Consider the following 27,358-nt stretch of genomic DNA (forward strand, 5'->3'; position numbering starts at 1 on the left):
CTGCCACTTCCAGTATTTTGTCTTTTATTTATTTATTTTTTTTGGTGAGGAATGTAGGCCCTGAGCTAAAATCTGTTGCCAATCTTCCTCTTCTTGCTGAGGAAGATTAGCCCTGAGCTAGCATCTGTGCACATCTCCCTCTATTTTGTATGTGGGATGCTGCCACAGCATGGCTTGATGAGCAGCAGTTCATAGGTCCGAGCCCGGATCCAAACCTGTGAACCCCAGGCTGCCGAAGCAGAGTGTGCAAACTTAACCACTATGCCACCGGGCCGGCCCCCACTTCCATTTTTAAAGCTCTTACAATATTAAGGGATGAGAAAAATTGCCAAGAATGCAAAGATGGAATTAAAAAAAACAACCAAGGCATATTTAAAGTCTCATAGTGAACATCTTTAATCCTGTTGGTGACCTCTGTGCTGTCCCTCTGACTTCTTTAGGCGATATCAGAAGTCTGAACGAAAGGGCAGGCCAGATCTCACCGCTGTCCCTGCCCAGATAGACTCTGCTTAAGAGCAGGTTTGGCTGCCTTCGCTGCTTGGGAATGGGACAAACCTCATTCCCTCGTCAGCTGGGCCTTCTCGGGATCGTGGTTCTCAAAATTTAGAGCGCATAGCCTTACCCAGGGAGCTTGTACCAAACATTTACTTTTAGCCCCACCTACAGGGATTGGATTTAGCAGGCCTGAAGTGGAACCCAAGAGTCTGCATTTTGAGATACATCTCCCCCCACTCCCCAACATGCCCAGATGCTGATGCAGCAGACCACACTTTGAGAGTCTGTGGGGAAGGCTGGCCAGGGAGAGGAGGGTTCCCCCCACCAGTCTTGGGTCTCACCCACCCATCCCCCAGCTGACCACCCCAAATAAAGTGGAACTCCTGCCTACCCAGTGCTCTCTATTAGGGCAGGGCTGGGCCTTGAGGTTGGAGGGTTTCATAAAGAGGCCTCAGACGTCTGCTGAGCCAAGCCCAGAGACAGACCACAGAGGAGGTAACGGCTAATTGGACCTTAACACACATTGTACGGGCCTTTTTTGGATTGAAAAAAAGACCTCCCCCCATCTCTCACCCCCCCACCCCCCCAAAAAAGTCGTCAAGTGTGTGGAAAACCCAAGATCATTAGAGCCACCCAGCGCTTCATTTCAGGCAAAGACCTCCAGGGTTGGCCAGGGCCCTGCCGGGTAAATCTAGCTCTGGTTCCCCAGCCACAGATTCCCTGACCCTTTCCCAATTACATAATCAAGTTTCCCCACCCGCCCCCAACCCCCTGGAGCTATTCTGACATTCTTTTCACTTCAGTTTTCTCACTGTAACCCACACATGGCATAAGGTTGAACAAAGACATTTATTTGTAAAACCAATTCCCAGTGGAGGAGAGACTGTATCCATAGAAAGTAAACCAGTGATAACTCAGGGCCACGTGCAGACATTAGTGAAACGGAGGGAGAAACCCAGACACCCGGGAGCTCCCGATTCTGCCAACAGAAAAGCAAAATGTCCTTTCCGCTTGAGAACACGGATGTACCAAGATGTCCTGTGAGAGGCAATTTGGTCTGACATCCACGATGGAGTGATCAGGGAACAATCGAGGGAGCCTTTTTTCTATTCTGTGTGGCTGGTTTGCTTCCCACAGATACCCGGCTAAGAGCTTAAGTGGTCCTCTAGCCTCCGGCGGGAGGGGGCAGTGGCAAATCCCCGGGCCTCTCACATGCCCATCCTTATGCTCTGAATGATCTGAAAGATAGCTGCAAGAGGAAAACACAACAGCTCAGATACCAGACAGCACACAGCTGGAAACCCAACCCTGCTTCTGCTGACCCCTGGGCCCTTGACATGTTAGCACACAGCTGATTAGATATTTCCTAACAAGGAGTTAAGTTAACAAGAGGTCAGTGAACTTCTTAAAAGAGGCAGCCTTGCTCTGTCTGCTGATGGATGCCTCAGGGATTTATGGATAATTCCTGCTAATTCCACCAGGAATTAAGGCCAGAAATCCCTCAGGGGCTGAGAGATTTGGCCCCCATTCCCAGAACTGGTCTGCTGCTGCTGGGGAGAGGGGTACAGGCTTCCGTGCAGGCACTGCACTCATTTAACAGGTCAGTGAAGCCGCCTTTTCAAAATGGCCGTGACCTGGAAAACAAGCAGCCCCTGAGCTGGGAAGGCAGGCCAGGTGCTGGGAGCAGAAGCATGATGCGGGGCACTTGGCTGCCGATAACCCTTCGTGCAAGCGCATCTTCTGGCTGCCTGTAACGTTCTGCAATGTGGCTGTCTCTCATCAAGAGCACGACTGATTTATTCAAGGCTCAGTCTTCACTAAGTGGACCTCCTTCCTGGTACGCGGAGTGGGTGGGTAGCCTGTAAGCCCACAGAGAATTTCTGGGACCCCCCCACTTATTTTGGTAAAAGCTGGTTAGATGGCTCCCAGCCTGGTTCTATCTATTGGGTTTAAAGGGACCAGGAGAGGAAGGTCTCAACTTCTTTTTTACATCCTCCCCATCGGGCAATATTGGTCAATCTTGATGCAGATGATGGTAATGATGATAATAGCAACTACCATGTATGGAATGATTTTTTTTGAGGAGAAGCTGGGTATCACCTCATTTAATCATGTGTAAAAACAGAATAAACACTGAGCTCTCAGGGGGGCTTACCTCTTCTCTCCTTCATAAAGTCATCCTGGAATATACCCAGGAATGCAGCTTCCTAAGTGACCACAGTAAATCAGGCTACCCAGAACCCTCGGGAAACAAGTTGTTTGACATTTCGTCATCTCACGTTAGTGAGTACATGCTCTGTGCCAGGCACTGTGCTTCCGGGGTACAAAGATAAAGAACACAGAGGGCCTGAGGAATCTTTCTCGGACAGCTAGATTTGAAGGGTAGATAAAGCACTAATGCATTTTTTGTTTTATTTTGTTTTTTCTAAAATAACACTGCACACATCACAACTTTCCTAAATTGGATATACACCAAACATGATGTAATGTTAACTTTTCATGAATGTTCAGTGTGACCAGAATGAAAATCAGTAATTGATAAGACTGCTCTAACATTTTCATGGAGGCTGCACTGTTCGATCTGACACCAAAATAGTTCTGGTCGGCTGTACTTCTGGGCTCTCATTTCTGCTTCTTATCATTTATTTTCTTAATTATTCTTATCTCTGGTCACATCTCTGGTGTCTACACCAATCTGCAGTGGGCTCTCTTCCATTATGCTGCTGCAAACTAAGCTGGAAACAAGGTCTGTTAGAATTATGGCTAAAATGAGAGTAAACCAGTTCTGTGTGAACGTCGGAGGGACCCCTCTCTAGATAGAGCAAAGGAGTTAATCCAACAACCGGTGATATTTAATTCTGGTTGCACTCAGAGGTTTTCTTGGCTTATTCTGGGCTTTTGGGTGGGTCTTGACAGGAGAAGTTGCTAGATGGATGTGATAGTACCTTACCGAAACGTATAAGCTTGCAGAAATAGCTGATGTTTCTGTCCTGCCCTCCCAAGGCTGGTGAGGAATAAAAATTAAATAAACATTCTGTATTCTGGCCCAACAGGAGTGCTGAGAGGCAGCTGTATGTTCAACAACATTAGGAAAAAGATATTTACATCCAGCACACTTCAGGCTTTGTTCATGGGATCAGGGAAATATCCCTAATCTTGACATACAAGCTTACTTTAGAGTTCAGTGTTAGGATGAGATGGAATTGAGTTTGCATCATAGTTCACTGAATAGCTGTGCGATTGGGCAAATAACCTCTTTGAGCCTGTTTCCTCTTCTACACAATGAAGACCACAGTACTTGCAGTGTTGTTAGATACGATACGACATACATGAAGTCTCTTCACACAACGGGGATTGAAGGCATGGGAGCTATTGCCATTATTACTATTATTACAGCAAAGACGGCGGCTTCTCCTGGATGAGTGTGAAGACAAGACCGCAAGTATACCTGCCACTCCCTAGAGCAGTGAACTTTGGGAATTTACTAAACAGCTCTGAGCTCTGATTTCTCTATTTCTAAAACTGTAGATAATATGTACCTCAAAGGATTGCAAGGAACAAATATGATGACATCAGTAAAAGATCTGCCCATAATAGATGCTCAAAAATGTTATTTCTCCATTTTATCCTTAGACAAGAAATCATTATCAGCAGAATGTAGGTCAGCGAACAGGAAACAGTCTGCGCCTTAGACCATCACACCCATTAAGTTAATGCATGACTTCAAAAGTGCTAGGTAATGATAAAACCACTCAATTCCTTTTAAGGAACTGCTGCAAATTTTTCTAAAGAATCTTGGACAAAATTTGCTTGTCTCAGAGTAGCAACACTTATATGAAAACAACTTACCTACTTCTGAGTCTGCTGTAAAAACTAACTAAATATCATTCCTGACCCTGATTGAATCCATGAATTAACATGTAAAAATCTGAAGGTCCTTAACATGTTTACGGGTGACCCTTTAAAATTGAACCCTTTTGGAGAAATTACTTTGAAGAAAGTCTTTTAAGTTTACCATCTGCCTCCACATCTAAGATAATGGAGAGATGGTTGCATTTAATATTCCTTTTTCAGTCATAGCAATGTCTTTAAGAAGGCTTCAACATCCTATACCAATTATATTAATTGTAAGTCTGTGTGCCTGCCAGTAATGACCTGCAGAGTAGCTCTGGCTTCCAAATGCGACTTTCCGAGGCGGCGAACAGGAAGAGAGCCAACAGTGGGTTCAAAGTGGGAAAGGAAGTGGGGAGTCTAGACCCTGACAAGTTAATAACTTAACAGTGGGTGAACAAAGCTGAGAAAACAGCTGAGCGGCTGCAGGAAGGGGCTGTGGGCAGGCGAGACAGCAAGGAGGAGAGATGCCAAGAAAGGGAGGGAAGGCAGGCATTCCAGGTCAGGGGATCTGGCCTTGGGCTGTCACAGAGGTTCAGAAAAATCCAGGCTAGAGCAGGAACTACAGAATCCACGAGCTCCTGCACTTTCCCATCTGCGATTAGGATCCTGGATGGCCACATCTCTCTTTATTCATCCCTTTTCAATGAAATCTTTAGGCTCTAACAGGCAAGAACCACTCACAAAAATAAACAAACCAGAACAATCCTGCTGACTCCACATCTCATCAACAGGTGCCCTCTCCTCCTCTTGACAATCATTTCCAAAAAGCTGCCTAGACTTTCTCCATTCCCTTACCCTCCATTCCCACCTCAATCCACCTCATTCTGGCTTCTGCTTTCTTCTCTCCATTAAAATATCTCTTGCTAAAGCTACAAATGACTTTCCTTGTCACTTAATCCAACAGGCGTTCTTCAGCCACCTTTTGTCTTATTCCTCTACTCGCCATCGCTAAGCACTCCCTCCTTGAAACTCTCTCTTCCCTTGGCCTCTGTGACACTACATTCTCCTAGTTTCCAGTTTTCCTCCTTCTCTTTGACTCTTTACACTAAACGTGTTGTATGGGGGTCATCCTAACTCCACCTGACCAACAAGAATGTTGACGTTCCTCAATGAGGATTCTGACTTTCTTCTCATCATTACATTCTTTCTCCCTGAGCAATCTCATTCTGGCCCACAATTTCAGTTGCCACTTAGCTTTTGATGATTCACCAACATGTATTGCCAGCCCTGATATCTCCTTAGAACTCTAGACCCATACCTTCTACCATATAATTGAAATTCACACTTATGTGGCTCAAAGGCACCTCAAACTCAACAAGATCTTCTCATGATCTCTTCCCACTGCCAAACTTGGTATCACTATCCTCCAATGTGACATGTAAATCAAAAATGCCAGAGTCATCCTGGACACCTCCAATTGATGACCAAGACTTGGGACTTTACCTAAGAATCTTGTGATTATTTACTTTTCTTTCCATCTCCCCAGAAACCACCCTAGTCCAAGTTACCATAATCTTTCCCCTGACCCCTGTAATGACCTCCAACTGGTCTACTCTTGCTCCTCTTCAATCCTTTCTCCACAGTGTAGCTAGAATTATTCTTTAAATAAAAACATATAATATCATGTCACTCCTATGTTTAAAAAGCACATCAAAAACTTCCTATTGCCCAAAACTTGGTGAGGCCACCATGACCTGCATATCCCAGCCCCTGTCAACCTCTCCAGACTCATCTTGTATCACTCTCCTCTTGTGGGGTACTCCCTCATGTTTTCAAAAGCTGTCTGCTCTTACTACAGGGCTTTTACACATGCCATTCTTTCTGTCTGAAATACTTCCCCCACCCTACCCTATTGCCTAGTTTTCCTTCATAATTCAAAAGTTATTTCTTCAGAGAGGCCTTCTTTGATCATCTGAAGCAAGAGTTCTCAAACTTGAGTGTGTATCACAGTCTCCTGAGATCGTTTGAAAACATAGATGCTGGACCCCACCCCAGAGTTTCTAATCCTGTGGGTCTGGGGTGGGAAATGAGAATGTGTTTGTTTCTAACTAGTTGACAGGTGACACTGAGGCTGCTGGTCCGAGGACCACACTTTGAGAACCACTTATCCAGAGTATAACAGTCCTTTGCATTATATGCTTTCATAGCCCTACGTGCCTCTCCTTCAGACACTTTCATGGCTGAAATTTTACATGTTTTAGCATGATTACTTGATTACAGTCTTGCTTCCCCACCGGACTGTAAGCTCCAGGAGAGCAGGGCCCTTGGAAGATTTTGCTCTACTCCTGGGCCTAGCTCAGCAATGGGCACATAGTAGGTCCTCAGTAAATATTTATTGAAGGAATGAAAGGTAAATAATTGTGAAGAGGATGGAGAAAATATATTTTAAAAACCTCAATTGATTACTTTGCAAACCAAAAGAGTCAGCATCAAACGGCTAACTTTAGATTCAAATGTCACAAGAGCTCAGTCCTTGGAGGAAAAGCAAAGTCCTTAAGGCCTGGGACTGTGTCATCCCAACCCACTATTACCTGGGGACTGACCTACCCCAGCTAATCGGGAGTGCCAGAAGGACACAGGGATGTCAGAAGTGGATCCCCTAGGAAAATGCTAGAAAGCTGGAACCCTGCCAGATGATAGGGGGCTTCAGAAAGCTACTCTTATTGAAAATAGTTGATGATAAGTGAGATCAAGGGAGTTGCTGAGAAGAGAGATTAAGACAGGCCAGAGGAATATACTTTAGGAGGATAAAACAGCTCTAGAAATTACACAACTTTATTTTTCATTTAAAAAAAAATGAAAAAGCTGGTAAAAATAGTGTGGGCCCCGTGAGAGACAAGTAGAAATGTTAGGAGATAAGACATTGCAAAGGTGCGTCATTAAGCTCTCTAAAAGAACCAGCACAAGGAAAGTTAAGGGCAAGACACCATTTTCTGGTAGTGTTTCTCATAGCTTCTCCAGAGATGGAGAAGAGGAAGAAGAGAGAGATGCCAGGGGCAGGTGAGGGCAGAAAGGCACCATCAAAAGAAGGGATATTATTAGCAAAGAATGTGATGCTCCGTCTCCACATTAAAATGGCAGGCAGCAGAATTACTCTTCTGAGAAGGAGATCATACACCAAGGGGCACAGGGCAGAGGGTAGCACATAATAAGCAAGGCTGCAGTCACCTTGAGGGAGCCAATGGCTGATGAGACATCTTCTCCACATTGTCCATCTCAGATCCTGAGGCAGGAGTTCCAGAGCAGTTCCTCAAACATCCCATTTGCCAATCTCGGGGGGTGTGACTCCCTCTAGGTGTCACAATTTCCAGATAGTTCTGGTGGTCTCCAGGAAAGGCCAGTGTTTATGTGGTCAACCTGCAAACATGGTGAATTCAAATGTGTCCTGGAGCAAGTGTCCAGAAAAGAGTAAGTAGATCTGGTGCCCAGTGGCCCAGTCAAAAAGCAGCCCGTGGCTGGGTCACGGCTTTATCCATCTGGGAGCAGATCCAGGATGGCTGCACAGCTGGAACCTCTGGACAATGCACTTTTTCTAGCAGGGAAAGTAGGTGATGTTTTAACAGGAGTTCTTTTCAATATGCAGTCATGTACTAAAGTCCTCAAGTTGGTGGAAACCTCCTGCTCCACAGTACTTTTGGGGAAATGGTAAGAGAGAAGGATCCAGGGTAATAGAAAGCAGACAGGCTTGGAGTTTAGGCCTAGGTACTTGCTCTTGCACACTTTAGCTATGGGATGCTGGCTGACTTCCTCTATGAGCCTCAGTTTCGTGATCTGGACAAATGAGTAGCTTCTTTGTAGGGATGGTGTGACTAGAAGAGAAAATGGATGTGTAGGGCCTGGCATTAAAATAAGTACTCAAGAAATGATAGTCAAAATAGTTGTATGAACAGATCCTGCTCACCCCCATCGGCTAGTTTACAAAGCGTTCTTTCTAGAAATAGAGAAGAGGCTACAGCTGCCCCTGCAGAGGTGACACCATTGACCTCTGGCTGACAAACTCTGGCCTTGACCTGTCTAGGTGGGAGCTGGGGCTCACATAAATTCCTCAGTATCTCAGAGCTATGCTCCTCTACCACGAGTTTTCTCACCATTACAAAGCAAAGTCACCAGAAAGGTCAAAATGTTATTGGAAGCATTCAGCATCTTGGTCAGAACCTTGCCAGGGAGGCTGAAAGGTGGGGAGACAGTGTGACTAAGGGCCACCAATATAATGACAATAACAACAAACATTTATAAAACCATTACCGTGACTCCACTAAACATTTGACATGCATTGTCTCATCTAATCCTCGGCATTAATTTTCATGAGGACCCTAGGAGTTAGGAACACATACTATCCCTTTTAAGAATGGAACAACTGAGGTTGGAGTGGGTGTAAGTAACTTGGACAAGGCCACGTGGCTAGTAGGTGGCAGAGCCGGGTTTCAAACCCAGGGAGGCTGGCCCTGGAGTTGGCACACATGTGACTTAGTCCTTTCCCTCTTCCACACCATCCTTAACAAAAACAGCCAGTCCTAGGGAGGGTAGGAGTGTTGGCCCTTCCAGAAATGGGGAGACCTGAAGCATGAGGCTGGGAGAAGGCGAGGAGTTCAGGCCCAGCCAAGAACATCTCAGGGAATCACTTCTTCATATCTGTGCTGAATAGGCTGTCCTGAAAAACGGACCTGTCCGTGACACGTTCTCTCTCTCTCCCTACTCCCCTGCCCCAGCCCCTGCAGGCAGAGTTCCTGGAGGATACAGGAGAAGAGTACAGTCTGTTAACTGATAGACAAAAGGGATGTCCCTGCCCAGACACAGAACAGCTACTCACAACTGATGGTGCCAAATAAACCTAGAGGGCTTTTTGCTAAAAGGCATTAACTCCGTAGTAACAGAGGCCAGCTCTCAACGAGACACAATTTCCTATCTGATGGACAAAGAGAGTCCAGACGTGTATTCCTTTCTGGGGATGAAAAAATCAGACTATCCAGCAATACAAGAGGTACCATCTATACACACACACACATACACACACACGCACACAAACACACACATATACACAAACACATATACACACATACATACACACACGCACAGAGCCCACTTCAACCAGAACAGCCACTCTTTCATTTGTTTCCCTTTAAGATTTGAACAGAGTTCTGCTGCTTTAAAAAAAGACTAAAAACAACTAGTCTAGATGTCTTGTTGTTAAAATACACTTAATTTTTTCTGATTATAAAAGTAATATATGCTCACTGAAAAAAATTGGAAAATACAGAAAATGATGAAGACAATAACAGTCACTAGTTAATCCTATTACCCTAGAGGTTTCCCTTTGATGGGGGATATAAACTAATCAGTTTCAGGAATACCCAGGCTTCAGTAACCATGAAAATCCTCATAATCTCTAATTAGGAAACGAATATCAGGCTTGGCCAGAGAGAGAGATGTCAAATTGAAATTAGGAATCCATGAGGGAGAAACAATCTGAGGGAGGGAGCTGGGGCATGGCTGGTATGCAGAGTTTCCCTCTGGGAATCAAAGGATGATGGGAATTAAATGGTGACTCCATTAATTCCAGTTGAAACCTCCACGAGGGGTAAGGATGGAGAAGGATACAACCATGTTGCAAAGAGTGCTTTACTCAGATTGCTGCTTCCTGTCAAGGTACAGTATCACACCAGGGCTCAGAAAAGGTAAATAATGCTACGGGATCACAAGAAACATGTATATGCTGACTAAAGAACCAAATTGTCTGAACAGCTAACATGTTAAGGAAAAGACCTAATTTCACTGAGTCCGGGAGGCATTCTAGTCAAAGAGGAAAGTTGAAAATGCTGAAGACAGAAGTTCTGTGAACACTGCGGCACTAACATTATAAAAAGGTCAGGCCAGGGATAGCAACGACGAGCATGTGACCCTGCTGTCAATACCACGTTTATGACAGACAACTGTAGCAGGCTTTCCCACAGAGCTTTGGTGTGGCCTTGGAATCCTTCTCCATAAGGCTCTTAAAAGAGCTGAGGACAAAAGGCGGAGAAAAAACCAGGGGCGAGGGCTCTGGGCACAAACAGCGGAGAGCAGCTTCTTTAGGGGTCTGAGGAAGTGCATAGAGACCGCAAGTGTCTCGTGAAGATAGCAGTTGGCATATCTGTGTGACAGCATCTTTGCTGTCTCAGACAGACATTCCGGGTCACGCTTATCTCTGAGTCTCAAGATTAAAAACCAGCACTCTTCAGAAGCTATCCAACAGTTCTCCAAAGAGGCAGGCTTTGAAACTGGGGACCGAGAGAGCCAGGAGAAGCTGCTTATCTGGAAAGAGGTCCCACTGCTTGCAGAAATGGAAGATAATGTTTTTATCAAAAGGAGAGAGAAAAAACGGCCAAGTCTCTAAGGGAGGTGCTTACATCCTTTGGACTTCATTGAGGATCTGGGGTCCCAGGAGATCAAGTACAGACAAATGCAACCAGTTAGAAAGGCTGAAGCAAAACATAGTTCCAGGCCAAGACTTGAACAAGAGAAGTTCCTGGCCTATTGGAATAAACATCTGAGGGGACCTATAACAGGTGTTTGACTGAGAAACAGGTGTTAGATTTCCAACAGAATGTATACAATATTAATAACAATAAAACTGGTTACAAATTAAACAAAACAAAGCACGATCTGGCCCCGAGATGTCCTATCTGGATAACATCGTGTCTCAAAGAACACACTGTTCCCAAAGATTTTGTATCTCACATAGAAAACTTTTATAGCAAAACAGTGGTGTACTCAGGTTGCTTTAAGGAAATGAAACTTACATTTTATTTCTGATATTCAACGTAAAGTATAAACCCCTATTCACCGATTTCAGTCTGCATGTGGGTGCTTCCTTTCTCGTGCGTGGGGAGATCTGAAAGATTTTGATGCTTTACCATGGGAAAATAGTCTCACCAACCCAGAGTGTTATCACCTAAATTGCTCACACTTATCCTTGGTGTGAAGAGGCAGGGCCTACCGCTTCCTGAAAGATCAAGGCCAACGTGACTGGCTGAGCCTGCCAATTAAAGGCACAGCCTGGCTGGATGAAAGGGGAATGGCAGCTTAAGAACCCCAATGGCACTCCAGTCCCATCTACGGTGCCACTATTCTCCACGGGGGCTACAGGGAAAGAGGGGTGGTGACTGGATCTGCAGGTTTCAAGTTTGCTGTGGGCTGTACTCACATCCCTGGAACCATTCAATGCCAGGACAACCTTTGGAGGGGCTGCTATTATCCCTGTTTGATGGATAAGGAAATCAATACAGAGTAAATAACTTGTCCAAGGTTATTCAGCCGGTAAATAGTGAATCCAGGCTTTGAACCCACATTTGGCAGATTCCGAAACTATCCTCTCTTCTAAGGCCTCTTATCCTGTTAGTGCCAACTGGTCAGGTTTCAAAGAAGTTTCTTGCCTAAGAGAACTTTTGCAATCATGGAAAGTGGGAATTTGCTTACTCTGAAGGGAGGTGTATTCAGATAACCTCCTCCAGCTGTCTCCCCGCAGGGTCAGGTATTAGCAGTTACAACCATGTACCAGGGCTGGACTTGGATCTGGGGGACCTCAGGGCAGCCCCAGGAGGTCTGGAGCTCTTATCTGATTGCCCAGCGAGGGGGTGGGCATTCCCTGGGTGCGTGCTTGTGCCAGGGATCTCTTGAGGCCTGTGCTCTGTAACCTCACTCCTGGCCCCGTTCCTCTTCCTTTCTTTATCTTGCTCTTATCAGCACCACAGGCACGAAAGGCATGTGTGGAGAATGAGGAAGGCCACTGGAAGGAAGCTGGGAAGCAAGGGGTAGAGAGTTTGCTGTGACACGTCACTCCCCATAATAAAGGGTCCTATAACCTCTCAGAGGTTTGTTAACTTGCCACATAAAATGGAGGAAGGGTGACCAAATAAGTGAGCATATACCTAAATGTCAACATTTTACCAGCCTTAATTCTTTCTCAGAGCATAGCTAGGAAAACAGATAAAATGTGCATTCCTTATCACTTGCCTGACCTGAATATTTATTTACCTCGGTCCACTGACACTACTTCTAAAAGCAGCACTTCAGCCAACCAGTCATCAGTTGGAACAGTGGGTGTATAGAGTAAGGAAATGAAAGTGGGTGAGTCTTTCAAGAGAATCAGATCAATGATCAACATCTTCATTAACATGAGAAGAGTTCACATTTTTCTTGTCTGCATAAAAATATACCAAATATGAATAACCAACAACATGAACTCAGAGAGGGCAAATGACCTTGCAGGTATCATGGGGACTTGTGAAACGGGACTTGCGCCTGGCTTATGAGTACATGTTGTTCAGAGAAAAGAGACCCAATAGAAAGTGACAGGTGTCTGAGGAGGTGTGGAAATCCTGCCAGAAGCTCCAGTGCATTTTGTGTGAGCATAACAAACAAGAGCAGGCATGAGGATGCTGCTGTGCATGCTATAAACAGACAGTCGGACAGGAGATGTGGAGGGTCTTTCTACTTTTGGATTACAAAACTGGAACAGAGGCGAGAGAGAGGACAGTGATAAGGGGCTTCGGCCACCCTGGCACCCAGAGGCTCACTACGAAAAGCACAGGAACTGATAATGAAATGGCCAGACTTGAGGAAATCGCATTGTCTCAAATGTAGAGGAAAGATAGGTAGGAGCCTATGGCCTGCGACCCTAAAAAGGGAGAAACTCAAGAAGGATCATAGGCTCTGCAAGACGAACCGAATCGTGACTAATCCCAGAGAAGTGGCAATGGGGACAGATCTAAAGGAGCTATTGTGTTTCTCACGGCATGTTTGGTTTAGAAAAGGACACGTACAAAGACAGAAGGAAGGGCACAGTACCAAGGACAAACTGAGAAGAGTGACATATTTCTGTGAGAATAGTACCCGACTTGAGCTGAAGCTTGCAAAAAAAAAAAAAATGCTAAAGCTGGCAAAAAAAAAAGGGTGGTGATGGTGGATTATTTTTAGTTCTGATTAAAAAAGGGATGACGCCCATTGCTTAGGGATCACGGAAGCACATTAACAGAGGAGAGAGAAAGTAAGAGGACCCAACTCCCGTGTTATGTCTAGCCTCTCCACAAAAGCAAAATGGTCTGAACCAGCAGGATTTAAAGAAGCATCAATACAAGGTCACTGGACACAAAAGCAGGGGGCTGCGGCATGCCAATTCATGGTGTGTCCTCTTGGCCACTTCAAGTCCAAAACTCCAGGCCCTGCAGGCTCCCATCCCAGGCCCCCAGATAAACCCACAGACAGGATAACAGAGCCAATGTACTTGATCACTGACATAACTGATGGAGATTGGGAAGGTTCCAAAAGATTGTTGTCAGCAAATGTCCCAATTTACCTAAGGGGGAATGAGACAGTTCCTACCATAAAGACCAATAAGCCTGGCAAAATTTTAATTAAAATGTCATTTAGAGAAGGTTTTTAAGTCCTTTGAAGAGGATGGATATTGAGAACTAGCACAGCTTTGAGAAAAACAAGCCACACTGAATAACTCTATTGGCTTTTTCACTTCCATATGCTACCTCAGGGCACAGACTGGGGAGGGCTCTAGTTACTGTGTATCTTGAAGCCAAAAAAGAAAAAAATACCAGCTCTGTATCTATTTAGTCCTTGAAAACACGGGCTGCGTGGTGACCTCACAGGTCCCTGTGACTAGGCTTTGGCCATTCTTGAGCCTAGCATATTATCTCAAACCTCCACGCCTTTGTCACGTAGTGTTTCCTCATGTGGAATAACCTTCCCTTTGTCTGGCTGTTTGTCCTTCAAAACTCAGCTCCAATGGCACCTCCTCTGGGAAACTTTCTCTTCTGTCCAGTGTGATTTAGAAGTCCCTGCTATAGTCTGATTGTTTGTGTTCTCCCAAACTCACAGGTTGGAATCCTAATGCTCAGTGTGATGGTGGGAGAAGGTGGGGCCTTTTTGGATTAGGTCATGAGGGTGGAGGCCTCATGAATAGAATTAGTAGTCTTATAAAAGAGACCTCACAGAGCTCCCTATCCCCTTCTGCCACATAAGGATACAAGCAGAAGTCTGTGACCAGGAAGAGGGCCCTCACCTGACCATGCTGGCACCCTAATCTGATTTCCAACATCTAGAACTGTGAGCAATAAATTTCTGATGTTTATAAACCACCCAGCCTGTGGTATTTTGTTATAGCAGCCTGAACGGTCTAAGACAGTCCCTTATCTGTGCTCGCCAAGTACTCTGGGCCCTCTGCTGTCATATCATTCTTTCCTTGGGCTACAACTGACAGCTTCTTTATCTGCCTCCCCCAGTGCCTGCAGGGTCCTGAAGGGATTTGTATTTCCAGAGCCCAGCAAAGTGCCAGGCACACAGGGGACCCTCAAGACACGATGATTACTTGCTTGCATGAGTTTTGCTGACAAGTTCAAGGTCAACCTGAAGACAGTTGTCTCTAATTGTGTTTTGTGGGCTTCTCTAAGTCTAGACTTTTATCAGTGACTTGGAGAAATAATATACTTTCAGAGACTATAAAGCTGGGAAAGAAAGATAATTAGATAAAAGGCTCGAGGTTCAAGATCTAACAATCTACAGGCTGTCCATAAAGCCTGGAAATGGAGATAACTTTTTTATATAGACTGATTTTTCTGGGGCATGCTAAAGGCACAGGTTTTTTTGTTTTGTTTTGTTTTTGGGTGAAAATCAGAGACAGATCACAGATCATCTGAGGCATTGCATCACAGATGAATATGCAGGCAGTGATGGAAATGCTGCAATTAATACACCATATTCATTGCAATTTTGTACAGTGCTCTGAACTATGCATTGCTAATGAAGGACAATATGTTGAATATATCATGTAATCTCACTGACCATATTGTACATTTAAAATGTAACATCAGTAAGCCATTTATTATGTATGTTCTTCTATGTTTCTAGACTTTATGGCTACTCTGTAGAAAGACAACTGACAACCAACAATAAAATTTTAATAGAATAATTCCTGAAGCTTTATATTAGGTCTCAAAAAAGTTGACTGAATATCTACCGTATGGGGAATATCTGGCTTTGTTCATCCATCCATCTATCCAACCATATTGAGTACTCACTATGTGCTTAATACTCTGCTAGGATCTACAAATTTAGTGGAAAATAAACACTGCCTTCCCTGAGCGTATATCCTAGTAGAGGGAAATGTATAATAAGTAAACAAACTAAATATATATTTCAAATGTTGATGAGGGCCATGAATTAAAAAAACAATGTATGATGGGGATAGGGGACAACTTTGGATAGGGAGATACGTAGATGCATCTCTGAAGCTTGCAGGAAGTTGATGTGAAGAAGACCTCGGTGGGGCTTGGCTGGCCATTAGTTGGATGTGAGTCTAGGATGTGCTGTGACTGTTAAAAAGAAACTGCGAGCCTGGGTCATATTAATAGAAGCAGAGTGATGAGGTCAAGGGCAGTGACAATCCTACTGCCTCTGTAGCAGGCACATCACTTCTAGACCAACTTCTGCCGTTGCAAATGCTATACTTGAAGAGAGTCATGAAGTATATCCAGAAGAGGGGTCTAGAAACCACGTCTTATGAGGCCAGGTTGAGAGAACTAGGGAAGTTTAGTTTGCAGAAGGAACCACTAGTCAGTCATCTTTAAAATATCTGAAGATTCAAGATGTTCAGAAGAGAATGAGTCCATGCTGTGTGATTTTAGGAGGCCACTCCTGAACTATTGAGAAGACAGCACAGTGTAGTTCAAAAGAGGGGAGACGTTTCTAATAGAATTAGAACTGTACAGAAAGGGCATAGGCATTCTGAAGACGTGAGCACTCCACCCTCAGCAGTATTCCAGCAGAGGTTGGGTAAACTCTGTTAAAGATGAGGGATGCCCATATTGGGCAAAAGATCCCCTTCGAGGACATATCTTTGGGAATGGGATACAGTTTTGTTTCTTTGAGTGGAAGATCTTCTCATCTTGGAACACCAAATCATCTTTAAAATATTTGAGCCTCAAGCAACAATAATGCCAAGTCCTTCAGGTCCTTCCTTCCTCCTAAGAGCTTTTGTTTCCTTGGGAGAATGATCTCTTCAAGATCAGAGGTACTGATCTATCTTTAGTCATGGGTGTCTCCTGCCATTGGGGCAGAATGATAGCTTCCTGGGAGGCCTAGATCTTTGCAGGCAGATGTAAACTCCTTGCCTTCCCTGCCCTCAGTGAGGTGATAGAGGATGGGAGGCTCTGAAGGTCTGCCTTGTTGTTAGAAGTGACCTGCATTCTCTAGTATTTCAGAGACCCAACCCATGGGGACCAGGAATTAGGTCAAGGTTCCCAACAACAGAATTCAACTAGAAACAATTTTTTGCTCAAGTTTCCCCTGTGTATGTATGCGTTTGCATGTGAGTGTATCTCTGAACTTGCCACCTTCCAGTATCAGGTGACTGCACCTTGAGGCTCAGGTCAAAGCTCCAGTTCTATCTAGGAGCTCGGTGGAGCTTCTTCTTAAGGCATAAGGCCTCTCCCTCTCTCTGGAATGTGGATTTATCTCAGCCAGACAGGTGCTCTACTTTCTGTTCTAAATGCCCTTTTTAGGCCATGTCTTCACAGAAAGGTTTAACTGAACTCTAAAGTGTCTACAGCCAATTTAATTGCTCAGTGTAATCATTTCATGATTAAGATTTTATAGTGTATCAATTCTGTCTCTACTCATATATTTGGTCTGCTGGGATAGAAACTAAATCAAAACCCATTAAGATTAAGGCTTCAGGCAGTGATTATCTTGATCCCCAACCCATATATTTTTTTGTCTATTTACCTTGTGAATAAAATATGTGTTTTTGAAGGACAGAGGAGAACACAGGAGATAAGGTCAGCGAAAAACCCATACCTGAGCCACAGACAACAAAAACAAACAGTGCCAACAGCCATGGTCCCACAGGATATTTCTCTTCTTGCGGCCTCTAAAAGGGAATGAGAGAAAGTAAAATTAGGTTTGTTCATTCTAGAAACATTTATTGAGTACTACATTCATGGTACTAGGGGCTGGGGATACCACTGTGAACGAGACAGACCCAGTCTCAATGCCAGTGGGCAGATATAGATGAATAAAGTCAATTGTAAAAGATCAAGATAGGCTTGGGAAAATTCATTAATAACCTTATTTGTACTCCTGTAACTCGATGAACTTAGTGGTCTTAAATATTCTGGGGACAGATGGGGTATAAATACATAAACCAATACAGTGATTTGGGAGCCAAAAAGGATATTACCAATAATTGTTTCCCTTAGTTGAAAGCACACTGTATGCCAGGCACTATACGAGGCCGTCTACACCCACTCTTTCCAGGACTCACAACTCCATACAAGGCAAGTATTATTATCTGCATTTTGTAGTTGAGAAGCTGAGGCTCAAAGTTTGTTAACTTGAGCAAGAGCTGGGATTCAAATTTAGGTCTGCCCCATGACAGAGCCTGGGTGTTTTCCACTAACAGATTCATCTTTAATTTCTGCATCTGTGAATTCCAAGTAGGGTCACAGAGCATAGCTGTTTTCCCAAAACCTTCTACACGCCAAAAAAAATTGGGAAGTTGGTGCGGTGGAAATCCTTGGAACAGCAAAAGCACCACTGCAACTGAGAATGGATGTGAGGGAAGCAGCATTTTGTAATAAAGCTCCTAAACCTTACTGAAGCTTACGCTTTCGAGAAATCTCTGCATTGCCTGGCCAGCAGAAAGGGACTGTTGTACCCACAGAAATCTAGCCCTGCACACCTCCTGTTCTTCTCAAACCAAAAGCACAGACATAATGAGAATGGCCCTCTGCAACCCCTCTACGTCTATTCACAGGTAGGGCTTGGTCCTTAAAATCAAATAATCAATGGAAAAACACTATTTTCTGAGAGGCATTGGAAAAAGCAGTGAAATTCTCAAATAAAAAGGGAGAAGGTGGAATGAAAAAAGCAAAGAACTCATTACATATTTCCTCCTTAGCATGAGCCAAAAATAGGCTATAGCCAATATAAGTTAAAGAGCTCATTTTATTATAGACAAGGCAACAATTCTTTGGTTCTCAGCTTACATTCTTAGAGCGTCTTCTCTCTTCCACCTCAACTGGGCTCACTTGTCCCTTACATCGTGATGTACTTTTTCTTGATAGCATTTATCACAGTTTGTATCTCTACGTTTATTCTTGTGATAATGTGTTTAACGTCTGTCTCTCCACTCGACTGGAGGCCCCCCAAGGGCAGGTACTGTCTCTCTCGCACGCATCAATGTGTAGCAATGTCTGACACAGAACTTAGACATAGTAGATACTCAATAAATGTTCATCAAAGAAAGAATAAGCAGACAAGCTTCATTAAATATGATGTCTTAGGTCAGGTAGAGTAAAGACAGGGTCTAGGAAGGATATTGTCTTTTTTATTAGTACTTTCTAAATGGTAATGGGGTTATCCTTGCATTCCTCTTACTCTTTAATCCACACTTCTCTTAGAGAAATGTGGATTAGTGTCAGTGGCAGGTAGACTCTGACTAAGGAGTGGAACCATTCACTTCTCCATCCTTGACAAGCTTCTATCCACCACGACTCTTGCCTGATGGCAGATTGCACTGTAAGGGAACAGATGGTTCTCTTGACCAGACAAGGACAAAATCAGTCTTAAATCATTGTGTAACTTTAACCAGCATTTTCACTGTGTTATTCTTTGGCACTTAAGACCAGGTCAACGTCAGATCAAGTAAATAATAGAGATATTAAATAAAGTTACCTGCACAGAGCGTGACATTTAGCCCTCCCCACTCTCTTTGACCAACTTCCTAACAGTTTGTCACAGTTGCCCAGAAACCAAATCTGTTGCTGTCATCCCACTAATGCTATATAAAAAATTCGTTTAGTTCTATCTCCAGTAAAGCCAACAAATGAATTCAGGAGCCTGTAAATGAATTATTGGTCTAATGCAGAGACCAAATGGAGTCCTTTAGTTTTCCTTTGTAGAAAAACACAAATTATCAGCATGCAAGCTTGGAGCATATAACACAAAAACCTTTTTGATGACATTAAATATTGTGACTCAATATTATTTGGGGACTTTGAGAGCTCAAGAACAGCAGGCTGATCATAACACCAATATATCCACTTTGGAGAGCTCTGAGTTACTCTTTTTTTGGAAGCTGTGCCCAGCACAATCCCATTGGGACAATTCACCCAAGCCTGAATCTATCGCTGGGAAAGGTAAGAAAAGCAGTAGAATCCTGCAGTGACGTGGTTCATTTCAGACAGGAGTCGGCCACTTTCTGAGGCTCCAAAAGGTCAGGAGATGGCTTTCTCTGTAATAAGACACTAGTGGAGTAACTCAGAACTCTGAAATGTAAATTCCCCCTTCATTCTGGAGAAGTTACTACTATATAATCACGATATGACTATTCTATTTCTCTGTTTCTTGGATTTACCTGCATTCTGGGAGAATAATATTGTTTCACTCCAGAGCTATTAGCTTATAATGAAATACCGAAGCATCTGCATACAATTAAAGGAGTTTATTTCTAAATGATTAGTCTGAATTTTCAGTTAGAATCTGTTCATATGTCCCCATTTATTGAATTTCATCCTGAACAAGTTATTCCTTGCAAGTTACTTCTTTCAAAGTATAATCATGTTTGACCTGTAATTAGGAAAATGAGATTTAGGATTTAAAGTGTCTCTTTTTGAAAGAGAATTTCATTTTTCTTTTGGGAAGCTGATCTATTTACAACACAGTTAACCAAAAAGCCTTTCTAACCAAGGGAAAATAAACATACACCGTGGCTTGGTTTGGAAACCTTTCATTACAAATTTAGTGGGACCACTTAAAAACTCTCATAGGCGCCAGGCACCCTTGAAGGGCCCACTCCGTGGTATATCAGAACCTATTAAAATTCACTCACATTGTACATTAAACACAATTTGAATGTAGCTCTAAAAGTTGAGTCGAACTGCAGGTGATTATGTTTTCTAGATATTTAAACAGATTTTTCTCCAATTTTTCCTTTTTTTTTTCTTATTTTTGAGCCAACAATTTTTGTTTCAGGTCCCAAACATTTTCTATTGGTCTTGAAAAGCTAGAGGTGGCAGACACAGAGTTTACCAAGCCTAAAGCATAAAACAGCTCTGCAAATTATTTCCTGCTTTGTTGTTACTTCCGCAGTCAGATAAGCTGGCAACTGAATTCTCATTCCTTAGTTCATTAAAAAGAACTGCACAGGGGCTGGCCGGTTAAAGTTCTGTGTGCTCCGCTTCTGTGGCCTGGGGTTTGAGGGTTCGGATCCCTGGCGCAGACCTACTCCATTCATCAGCCATGCTGTGGTGGTGTTCCACATACAAAATAGAGGAAGACTGGTACAGATGTTAGCTCAGAGCTAATCTTCCTCAAGCAAAAAAAAAAAAAAAGAGGAAGATTGGCAACAGATGTTAGCTCAGGATGTATCTTCCTCAGCAAAAAAAAAAAAAAAAAGAACTGTACAACTAGTGATTTTCAGTACCTCAGCTAGTCTGTATGATATCCTGGGAAGAACTGATCTTCTAGGAATATAGAACCCTGAATGCTTTATTTTTTACTTTTTTTTTTTAATTTTTTTTGTGAGGAAGATCAGCCCTGAGCTAACATCCATGCCAATCCTCCTCCTTTTTTTGCTGAGGAAGACCAGCTCTGAGCTAACATCTATTGCCAATTCTCTTCCTTTTTTTTTTCCCTCAAAGCCCCAGTAGATAGTTGTATGTCATAGTTACACATCCTTCCAGTTGCTGTATGTGGGACATGGCCTCAGCATGGCCGAGGAAGCAGTGCGTGGGTGCGTGCCCAGGATCCAAACCCAGGCCGCCACTAGCGGAGCACGTGCACTTAACCACTAAGCCACGGGGCCAGCCCCCCTGAATGCTTTAACATCAATTAAAAATTGTTTTTTCAATGTTAACTTGGACAGTAAAGGTTTTTTTCCTGAATAAAAATAAACAGAGAAAACATAGATCTATGAGAAAAATAGTTCCAATTCAATGGCACATTGGCATTTTGCTGCCCAATCACAACTAAATGATCTAACTCCCAAATGAGAGAATTTCAAGCAGAACATAAGCTTGGAGCTGTGTATCAAGCTCTGAGTTGAGTTTGATCCTAAGGTTTCTCTGCCATAGTCCTGCTTGGTTTTGTAAGAATTCTGGTGTAATGATTGCAGATCCAGCTTTTTGCTCAGTTAATCAAACCAGCATCATTTCTTTGGCCAAAAGGAATTGCCTCATCAAGTCTGCAAGCTTTTCCAGCCAAACCCCGAGCTTCAGCTGGACTTCCACTTAAGTGTCTGGGATAATAGATTCCAGGCGCCTTTGCTCACAGACTTGGAGACCAGCACTACCCAACAACTCATCCGAGGCATGCCTCTGAATGTCCAAAATCACAGGCCTGGCATTTTCTGTTCAAGATAATTTGATTTGCTAAAAGAAACCCCTGTGCATTAAGGCACAGATTTTACTTAAAAGTCATTATAAAGCTTTAATCTACAGTGTGAGGGGCACAGAATGCCTGGCAATAAACTAGTCTCTAAAGCTCTAGATCATACCATCAGGATGAGCGTGAATTCACAGGGTGAACAAGAGGAATGTTGCATTTAAACTTTAGTCCACTGGTGAGAGACCTCACTGGAGAAGAGGCAGGTAGCAAGATGGAGGGAAATACGGGTCTCAATCTCATTCTGCACTTCCAACTTATACAGGGAGACCATCACAAAGAGGCTGGAAAGAAAACCTTATCAGGGTGCGTGTTTGTTGCTGATGGAGAACAGGAAGTGAAGCATGGGAGGGGGAGATGATAAATGGTCTCTACCCTTTTCATTCATTCATTCATTCATTCAACAAACTTTCTAGCATCTAGTAGGTTCCGGGCCTCGTGTCAAGCAGTTGGCTTAACTGTTCCCTTAAGGATGTGACTTTCCGTGTCTCCCAGAAACAAAGACTCAATTCTCTCCCGGGGAGGCTTTTGCGCGCCTCCGTGGCAGCCCCAGCAGCCCTTCCCAGAGGGGCCACGACCAACCAGGGCCCTCTGGGCCTACGAGAGCGCCGAGGAGTCAACGCCGCCCTGAGCCTGCTCTCTGCGCCCACCCTGCGGGACCCGCAGGAGGGCCGGCGGGGCGCGGAGGAGCGGGGAGGCAGGGCCCTGAGCCCGCCGCCCGGCCGGCCCCGCCCCGGCCCGCCCCGCCCCGGCCCGGCCAGCCCTGCCCCGCGCGGCCAGTGGCGCCGCCCCCGCCTTACCAGGGTTTTGGCTACGTTCCCTCTCTGGGTGATGTTTTTGCTGTGCTTCTCGTTAGCCATCCGGATCCGCTGTTTGGCCACCATGGCTTGGGCGCTAGGAAATGCTCTCGACTCCCACCTGCAAGGATCCCCCCGCGTTAGCCCCCGACAGGGCCGAGCGCGTCCCGCCCGCCCCGGGCGCTGCAGGTGGCAAAGCGCAGCCCCCGAGCCCCGCGCACCCCGCTCCCCAACCCCCAACGAGCCGGCTCCAGAGAGAGGCCAGAGCCCGGACGGAAGTAATCTTTCATCTCAGGAAACCCTCTCCTACTTCCTCGCCATCCTTCCGGTCCCCCCAGCTACCTAACCAGCGCAGCCCGGAGGCAGGCGCTGCCGCGCGTCCTCCCCGCACCGGGCGGCCGGAGCGAAGCGCACCGAGCCGCTCGGGCCCAGGGCCCCTGCGGGGTCGGGATCCAGCGGCCGAACGCTGCGGAGCCCAGGGTTCCAGCGGCCGCGGGCCTTGTGCGCGCATAGGGGGCGGAGGCCCAGCCAATCCGGGGTTCCTCAGCCGGGGACCCAGCAAGGCCCAGGAAAGGATGGGGGCGGCCGCGCTTCAAGCCAGGCCGCACGGTCTCCCCTGCACCGCTGCCCCCTGGCCGAGGGCTGGACTGGAGGCGGCCGCCGCGAGGGTCCTCAAAAGACAAGTAGAACAAGGACCAGACTGGGCCCGCGCTGCTGGAGGACGGTCCACAGGAACCTCCCTGTCAGGGGTCTGGGGAAGGTCCCTGCTCGAGGGAAGCACGCTGCAGGACCTCACTCAAGCGCTGCAGAAAGGGCCGATCTCCCTGGGGATGGGGATGAGGGGGTGTGGGGATGGAGTTGGGAAAGGCCTTGTTGCCTTGGTAGTGTGGGGGTTGTCTGGAAGTCGGGCCAGCGACACATCTGAGTGAGAAATAGAGGCAAGTCTTAGGCCTGCCGCCCAGGTGGATTTGGTGGTCACTGCCCAAAACTGGATAGTTAACCAGCTTTGGCTCCTTACCAGCCTGGGGCAGCTTGGGCCTCCTGCAGCCACCCTTGTCCCCAGGGGTCTGAATTGGGAGCTTCCCTGCAGCAGAGGGATAAGCACTGAAGAGTTTAGGTGACTCACAGACACTGGTGTTAGGGCCTACAGATAGCCTAGTCCGGGACAGGGGGAAAAGGGGTTCAGTCCCTCACTCTTCCCTGTGCTGAATGGATTGGAGTCATCTCTTAGAAACTCAGAGGGATTGAATAGAGAAAGAGGGGAAACTTCAGCCCGGAAGATTTGGGGCACTGGGAGGTGGTGAAGAAGAGGAGCTGTGTGTTACATCAGCCTTGCCTAATGTACTCCAGTCCTTCCCTTGCAGGCATCTGTGGCTGGGTTTCTATGGGGTTTTGTGGGGGTAAAATTCCCCTATGTCAGTGGGAGGTTAGGGAGAGCTCCTTCTCTCTTTTGGAGGCCCTTTACTAAGCTCTTCCTCACCCTCTTCCCCATTTCTTGTCATTCGAGCTTTAATATAGACTGTTTTGGGGGCTGCTTTTGGTAATCCAGAAGAAGACAGAATCCACCTGGCACCATTAGTAAAGTCTGGTCATTCTTTTTTTCTGCTGTAAAGGTCAGTTCAGTTTCCAAACTAGTTTCCATTGGCTTCTTAACCATTACCACCAACATCACCACCATTCTTACAGGGCTGCAAACCAAGCAGGCCCAACTCTAGTCCCATATTTTTAATGACGATTGACAGTTTTTGGTGCGGAGGGAAGGGGACCATCCCTACCTCAGAGACACTTGCTGAGCCTGGCTGTGGTGTGTGGCCCAGAACGAGCCTCTCCCTGACTCACCTCTCTCAGATCTTGTCCAGATGCCTGGGGAGGAGGCAGGAGGTAGGTCCTCGCCTAAGTTGAGTACAGACCTGGCTATGAGGAACATTAAAGAAAAGATACAGTCAGAAATGGTTTTCCCTCTGGGTCTGTAAGCAGAAAAGTGTTCTTAACACTTCCCACAGGCTCAGGTGAGCTGTCTTATTTGGGAAAAAATTATTTCGTGACCCCTGTCTCCTGCTTGATACTGGCCAATTTTACTCCTTTTTCCTGCTATGCTTCACTTGTACAACATTTTAAATTAGTTTGTTTTAATTATAAATAGGCTGTATATTCACAGTAAACATTCAAACAGAAAAGAGATGCAAAGTGTAAAGTAAAGGTCTCCCTTTCCTTGCCCCTCTCACTAATTCCCACAGTTTCTAGGTTACCCTTCCAGTATTTTTTATTCATATATGAGCCGACCTGTATATTCACTTTTTAACAACAAACAGAATCATACTGTACAAATATCTGCCACTTGCTTTTCTCAATTTATTGACAATATTATCACATCTACTTATGTATCGCTTCTTTTTTTCAGATCTGCTCCTCTGCAGGTCTCAGGCCTGTTTATTGCCTTGAGGATCACTATTATTTACTAAGAATGGTTTTCCCTTCCAGCGTGGACCCTGTGCCTTCCTCTACTCAGCCTCCAGCCTGCCATTAGCTAGCAGTTGAGCTGGCTGATCCCAGAGGCCCATCCGCAGGAGGGCTGAGGCCAAGGTCTGAAGCTATGTCCCTGAAGTTCCAGAGTAACCACTGGGCTGAACAGGAGCAAGGCCTGGAGTCAACTTGCTTTTTTCATGTGGGAGGAGTTAGGAGGGGAATGGAAACTTGATCAAGAGTTGAAGGTTCCCTTGGGTTAATCCATGCTGGCAGCAGGAATTTTATGACATACCGGTAGCCTGCGGTCCTCAACCGCAACTTCTAAAATTGCCTTGGCTAAAGGAGCAGGAAGCTGCTAACTGATTAAAATTTAATTTTGGCTGGTAATTTTTTCAACTTTTAGGGCAAGAATTCCTAACGAGCCTATGTACGTTAATCATGAGTCTGCCCCACTTGGGGCACTGGATTTGTGACTGTAAAGACTGGGTTTTACCCATCTTTATAAATGACATATTACCAAAGCATACAGATGCTACACCATTGAGCTGTGATGTCGTGGACACCTGTCACTCTCTGTGGCTGACCAGCATGCAAACCTCCTTCCTTTGTGGGGGGACTCCTCCCTTATGTGAGTCTTAGGGCCTTCTCTCCCGCTATGGGAGCCCAGCAGGGACAGATACTTGGTCTCCCAACCCCTGGAATCTAGGGCTGTGGCGTGTGACTCAGCTTGGCCAGTCAGATGCTCCTATTTGGAACTTTGACTGTTGAGCAGACAGTGCAAAGACAAAAGGACAAGTTAGACAAAGGTGGTGAGGTCTCCAAGACACAGGCTATATCCAGCAGTGGGGGTGGTGGTGGAGGTGGTGGTGCTAGAACCACTGGTGGGTCTCACTTACTCTGTAGTACCTGCAATCCTTACAATAAATTCTTTTTTCTGCTTCCATTGCCCAGAGTTTGTATGTGTTGTTTACAACCAAGAACTGTGACTTATGTACATGAAAACAAATAAAAAACCAGAATGTCCTCCTTGGTCATCTCCCTTTCCAGATCTGGAAAGATTGTCATCTCACTTGAAGTTTTCAGACATTGTTAGCTAGTGGCCTCTCTCCACCTTATCTCACCAAGGGGAACTGTGTTAGAAGCCTTGGTGACGGGTGCTGTGGGTGGCCAATTCTTATTTGTGAGTGAATGAGAGTGATTGACAGGCACACATTGCATAAAGAAAACCAGCAGATCATCAACACTTCAAATTAATACTTTCAGTTTCTCCTTCATCCAAACCATTTCCAATACTGCTAGAGAAAAGGAAAAATTGGCAGATCTCAACATCATCTCCTTTTGCACATATTACTTATATTCCAGTGGAAATGTTCATGATGGTGTCTCAGCAGTGGGCAGAGAACAATCAGAGAACTGACAGCCAATGTTAGCTGCTGCATGCATTGGAATCAACTCAATGCACTAGGTTATGATTTTGTGGACTCACACCACATCGTAACAGGAAGGAAACTCAGAGAGTTATTCCTTTAGTGTTTGTGGAGTCTCTACTATATGCCAGACACTGTTTCAGACACTGAGAATTCAATGATTGATACAAGACTTTCTGCCTCTAGGGAGCTCTCAGTCGTATGGAGGAGACAAAGAAGCAAACACTGGGAGATAGCCCTAACTTCACAAATGAGCGAAAGCCTCAGAATTGCAAAGGGGATTGTAACAGAGCTGAAAGCAGAGTTGAGGCCTCTTGGCTTCCTGTTTTCTCAAGAGAAACATTTACCAGGTAAATTTGAGTGGGAACCAGGGTGACCAGCTGAACTTCGGAGCAGCTTTTACATGTACAAAAAATAAATCACATACACACACATAGATACACGAGTGTGCACACACACTCATACTGCAGAACAAAGGTAAACTATATTCCAGACCTCTAAGGCTTAAACTTTGGTCCATAAATGGTGGCACAAGACAGACTTGAACCATTATGATAACTACGTAATTCCTTGACCCTAGAGATGATCAGATCAAGCTTTAAAACGAAAGATGTGATTACCCATCTCCAGTGTGTAATTGTCTGGCCACATCTATTATTAATAGCAGTAAAACCATCATATCCCAAAGGAGAAAATACCACGCCCTGCCATAGTACTTTCCCTAATTGACCTCCCATGGCAATCCACTCATGGCTGAAGAGATAGGAGGTGCTTCCACACGTTGGAGCTCAAGTTCTACCCATGTATCACTCATGACCATGCCCTTGCTAAAATTTCAACAGTGATTTC

General features: G+C 45.1%; 1 protein-coding gene across 2 annotated transcripts; it reads right to left on the reverse strand.

The window, feature by feature from the left end:
• Nucleotides 1-1,335: 1,335 nt before the first annotated feature.
• Nucleotides 1,336-22,751, reverse strand: SERP2 (stress associated endoplasmic reticulum protein family member 2). Of its 2 annotated transcripts, XR_009221086.1 has the most exons (4): nucleotides 22,620-22,751; nucleotides 17,233-17,305; nucleotides 7,558-7,746; nucleotides 1,336-1,744 (listed from the first exon to the last, which is right to left on the reverse strand). XR_009221086.1 is itself a non-coding variant. In XM_058547693.1 (3 exons), the coding sequence occupies exons 1-3, from the start codon at nucleotides 22,701-22,703 to the stop codon at nucleotides 1,704-1,706; spliced, it is 198 nt and encodes a 65-aa protein (XP_058403676.1). In that variant the 5' UTR covers nucleotides 22,704-22,751; the 3' UTR covers nucleotides 1,336-1,703. The 2 variants fall into 2 exon arrangements, 1 of the variants encoding a protein (XP_058403676.1); XM_058547693.1 differs by lacking the exon at nucleotides 7,558-7,746.
• Nucleotides 22,752-27,358: the final 4,607 nt, after the last annotated feature.

Source organism: Diceros bicornis, chromosome 9, assembly GCF_020826845.1.
Source record: "Diceros bicornis minor isolate mBicDic1 chromosome 9, mDicBic1.mat.cur, whole genome shotgun sequence".
NCBI classification, from domain to species: Eukaryota; Metazoa; Chordata; class Mammalia; order Perissodactyla; family Rhinocerotidae; genus Diceros; species Diceros bicornis.

Coding starts and splice junctions, on each gene's coding strand:
- SERP2 (XM_058547693.1), bottom strand. CDS start 22,703: ATGGTGGCCAAACAGCGGATCCGGATGGCTAACGAGAAGCACAGCAAA. Junction 17,306..22,619: donor GGAACGTAGCCAAAACCCTG/GTAAGGCGGGGG, acceptor ATTCCCTTTTAG/AGGCCGCAAGAAGAGAAATA. Junction 1,745..17,232: donor TTTTGTTGTCTGTGGCTCAG/GTATGGGTTTTT, acceptor TTCCTCTTGCAG/CTATCTTTCAGATCATTCAG.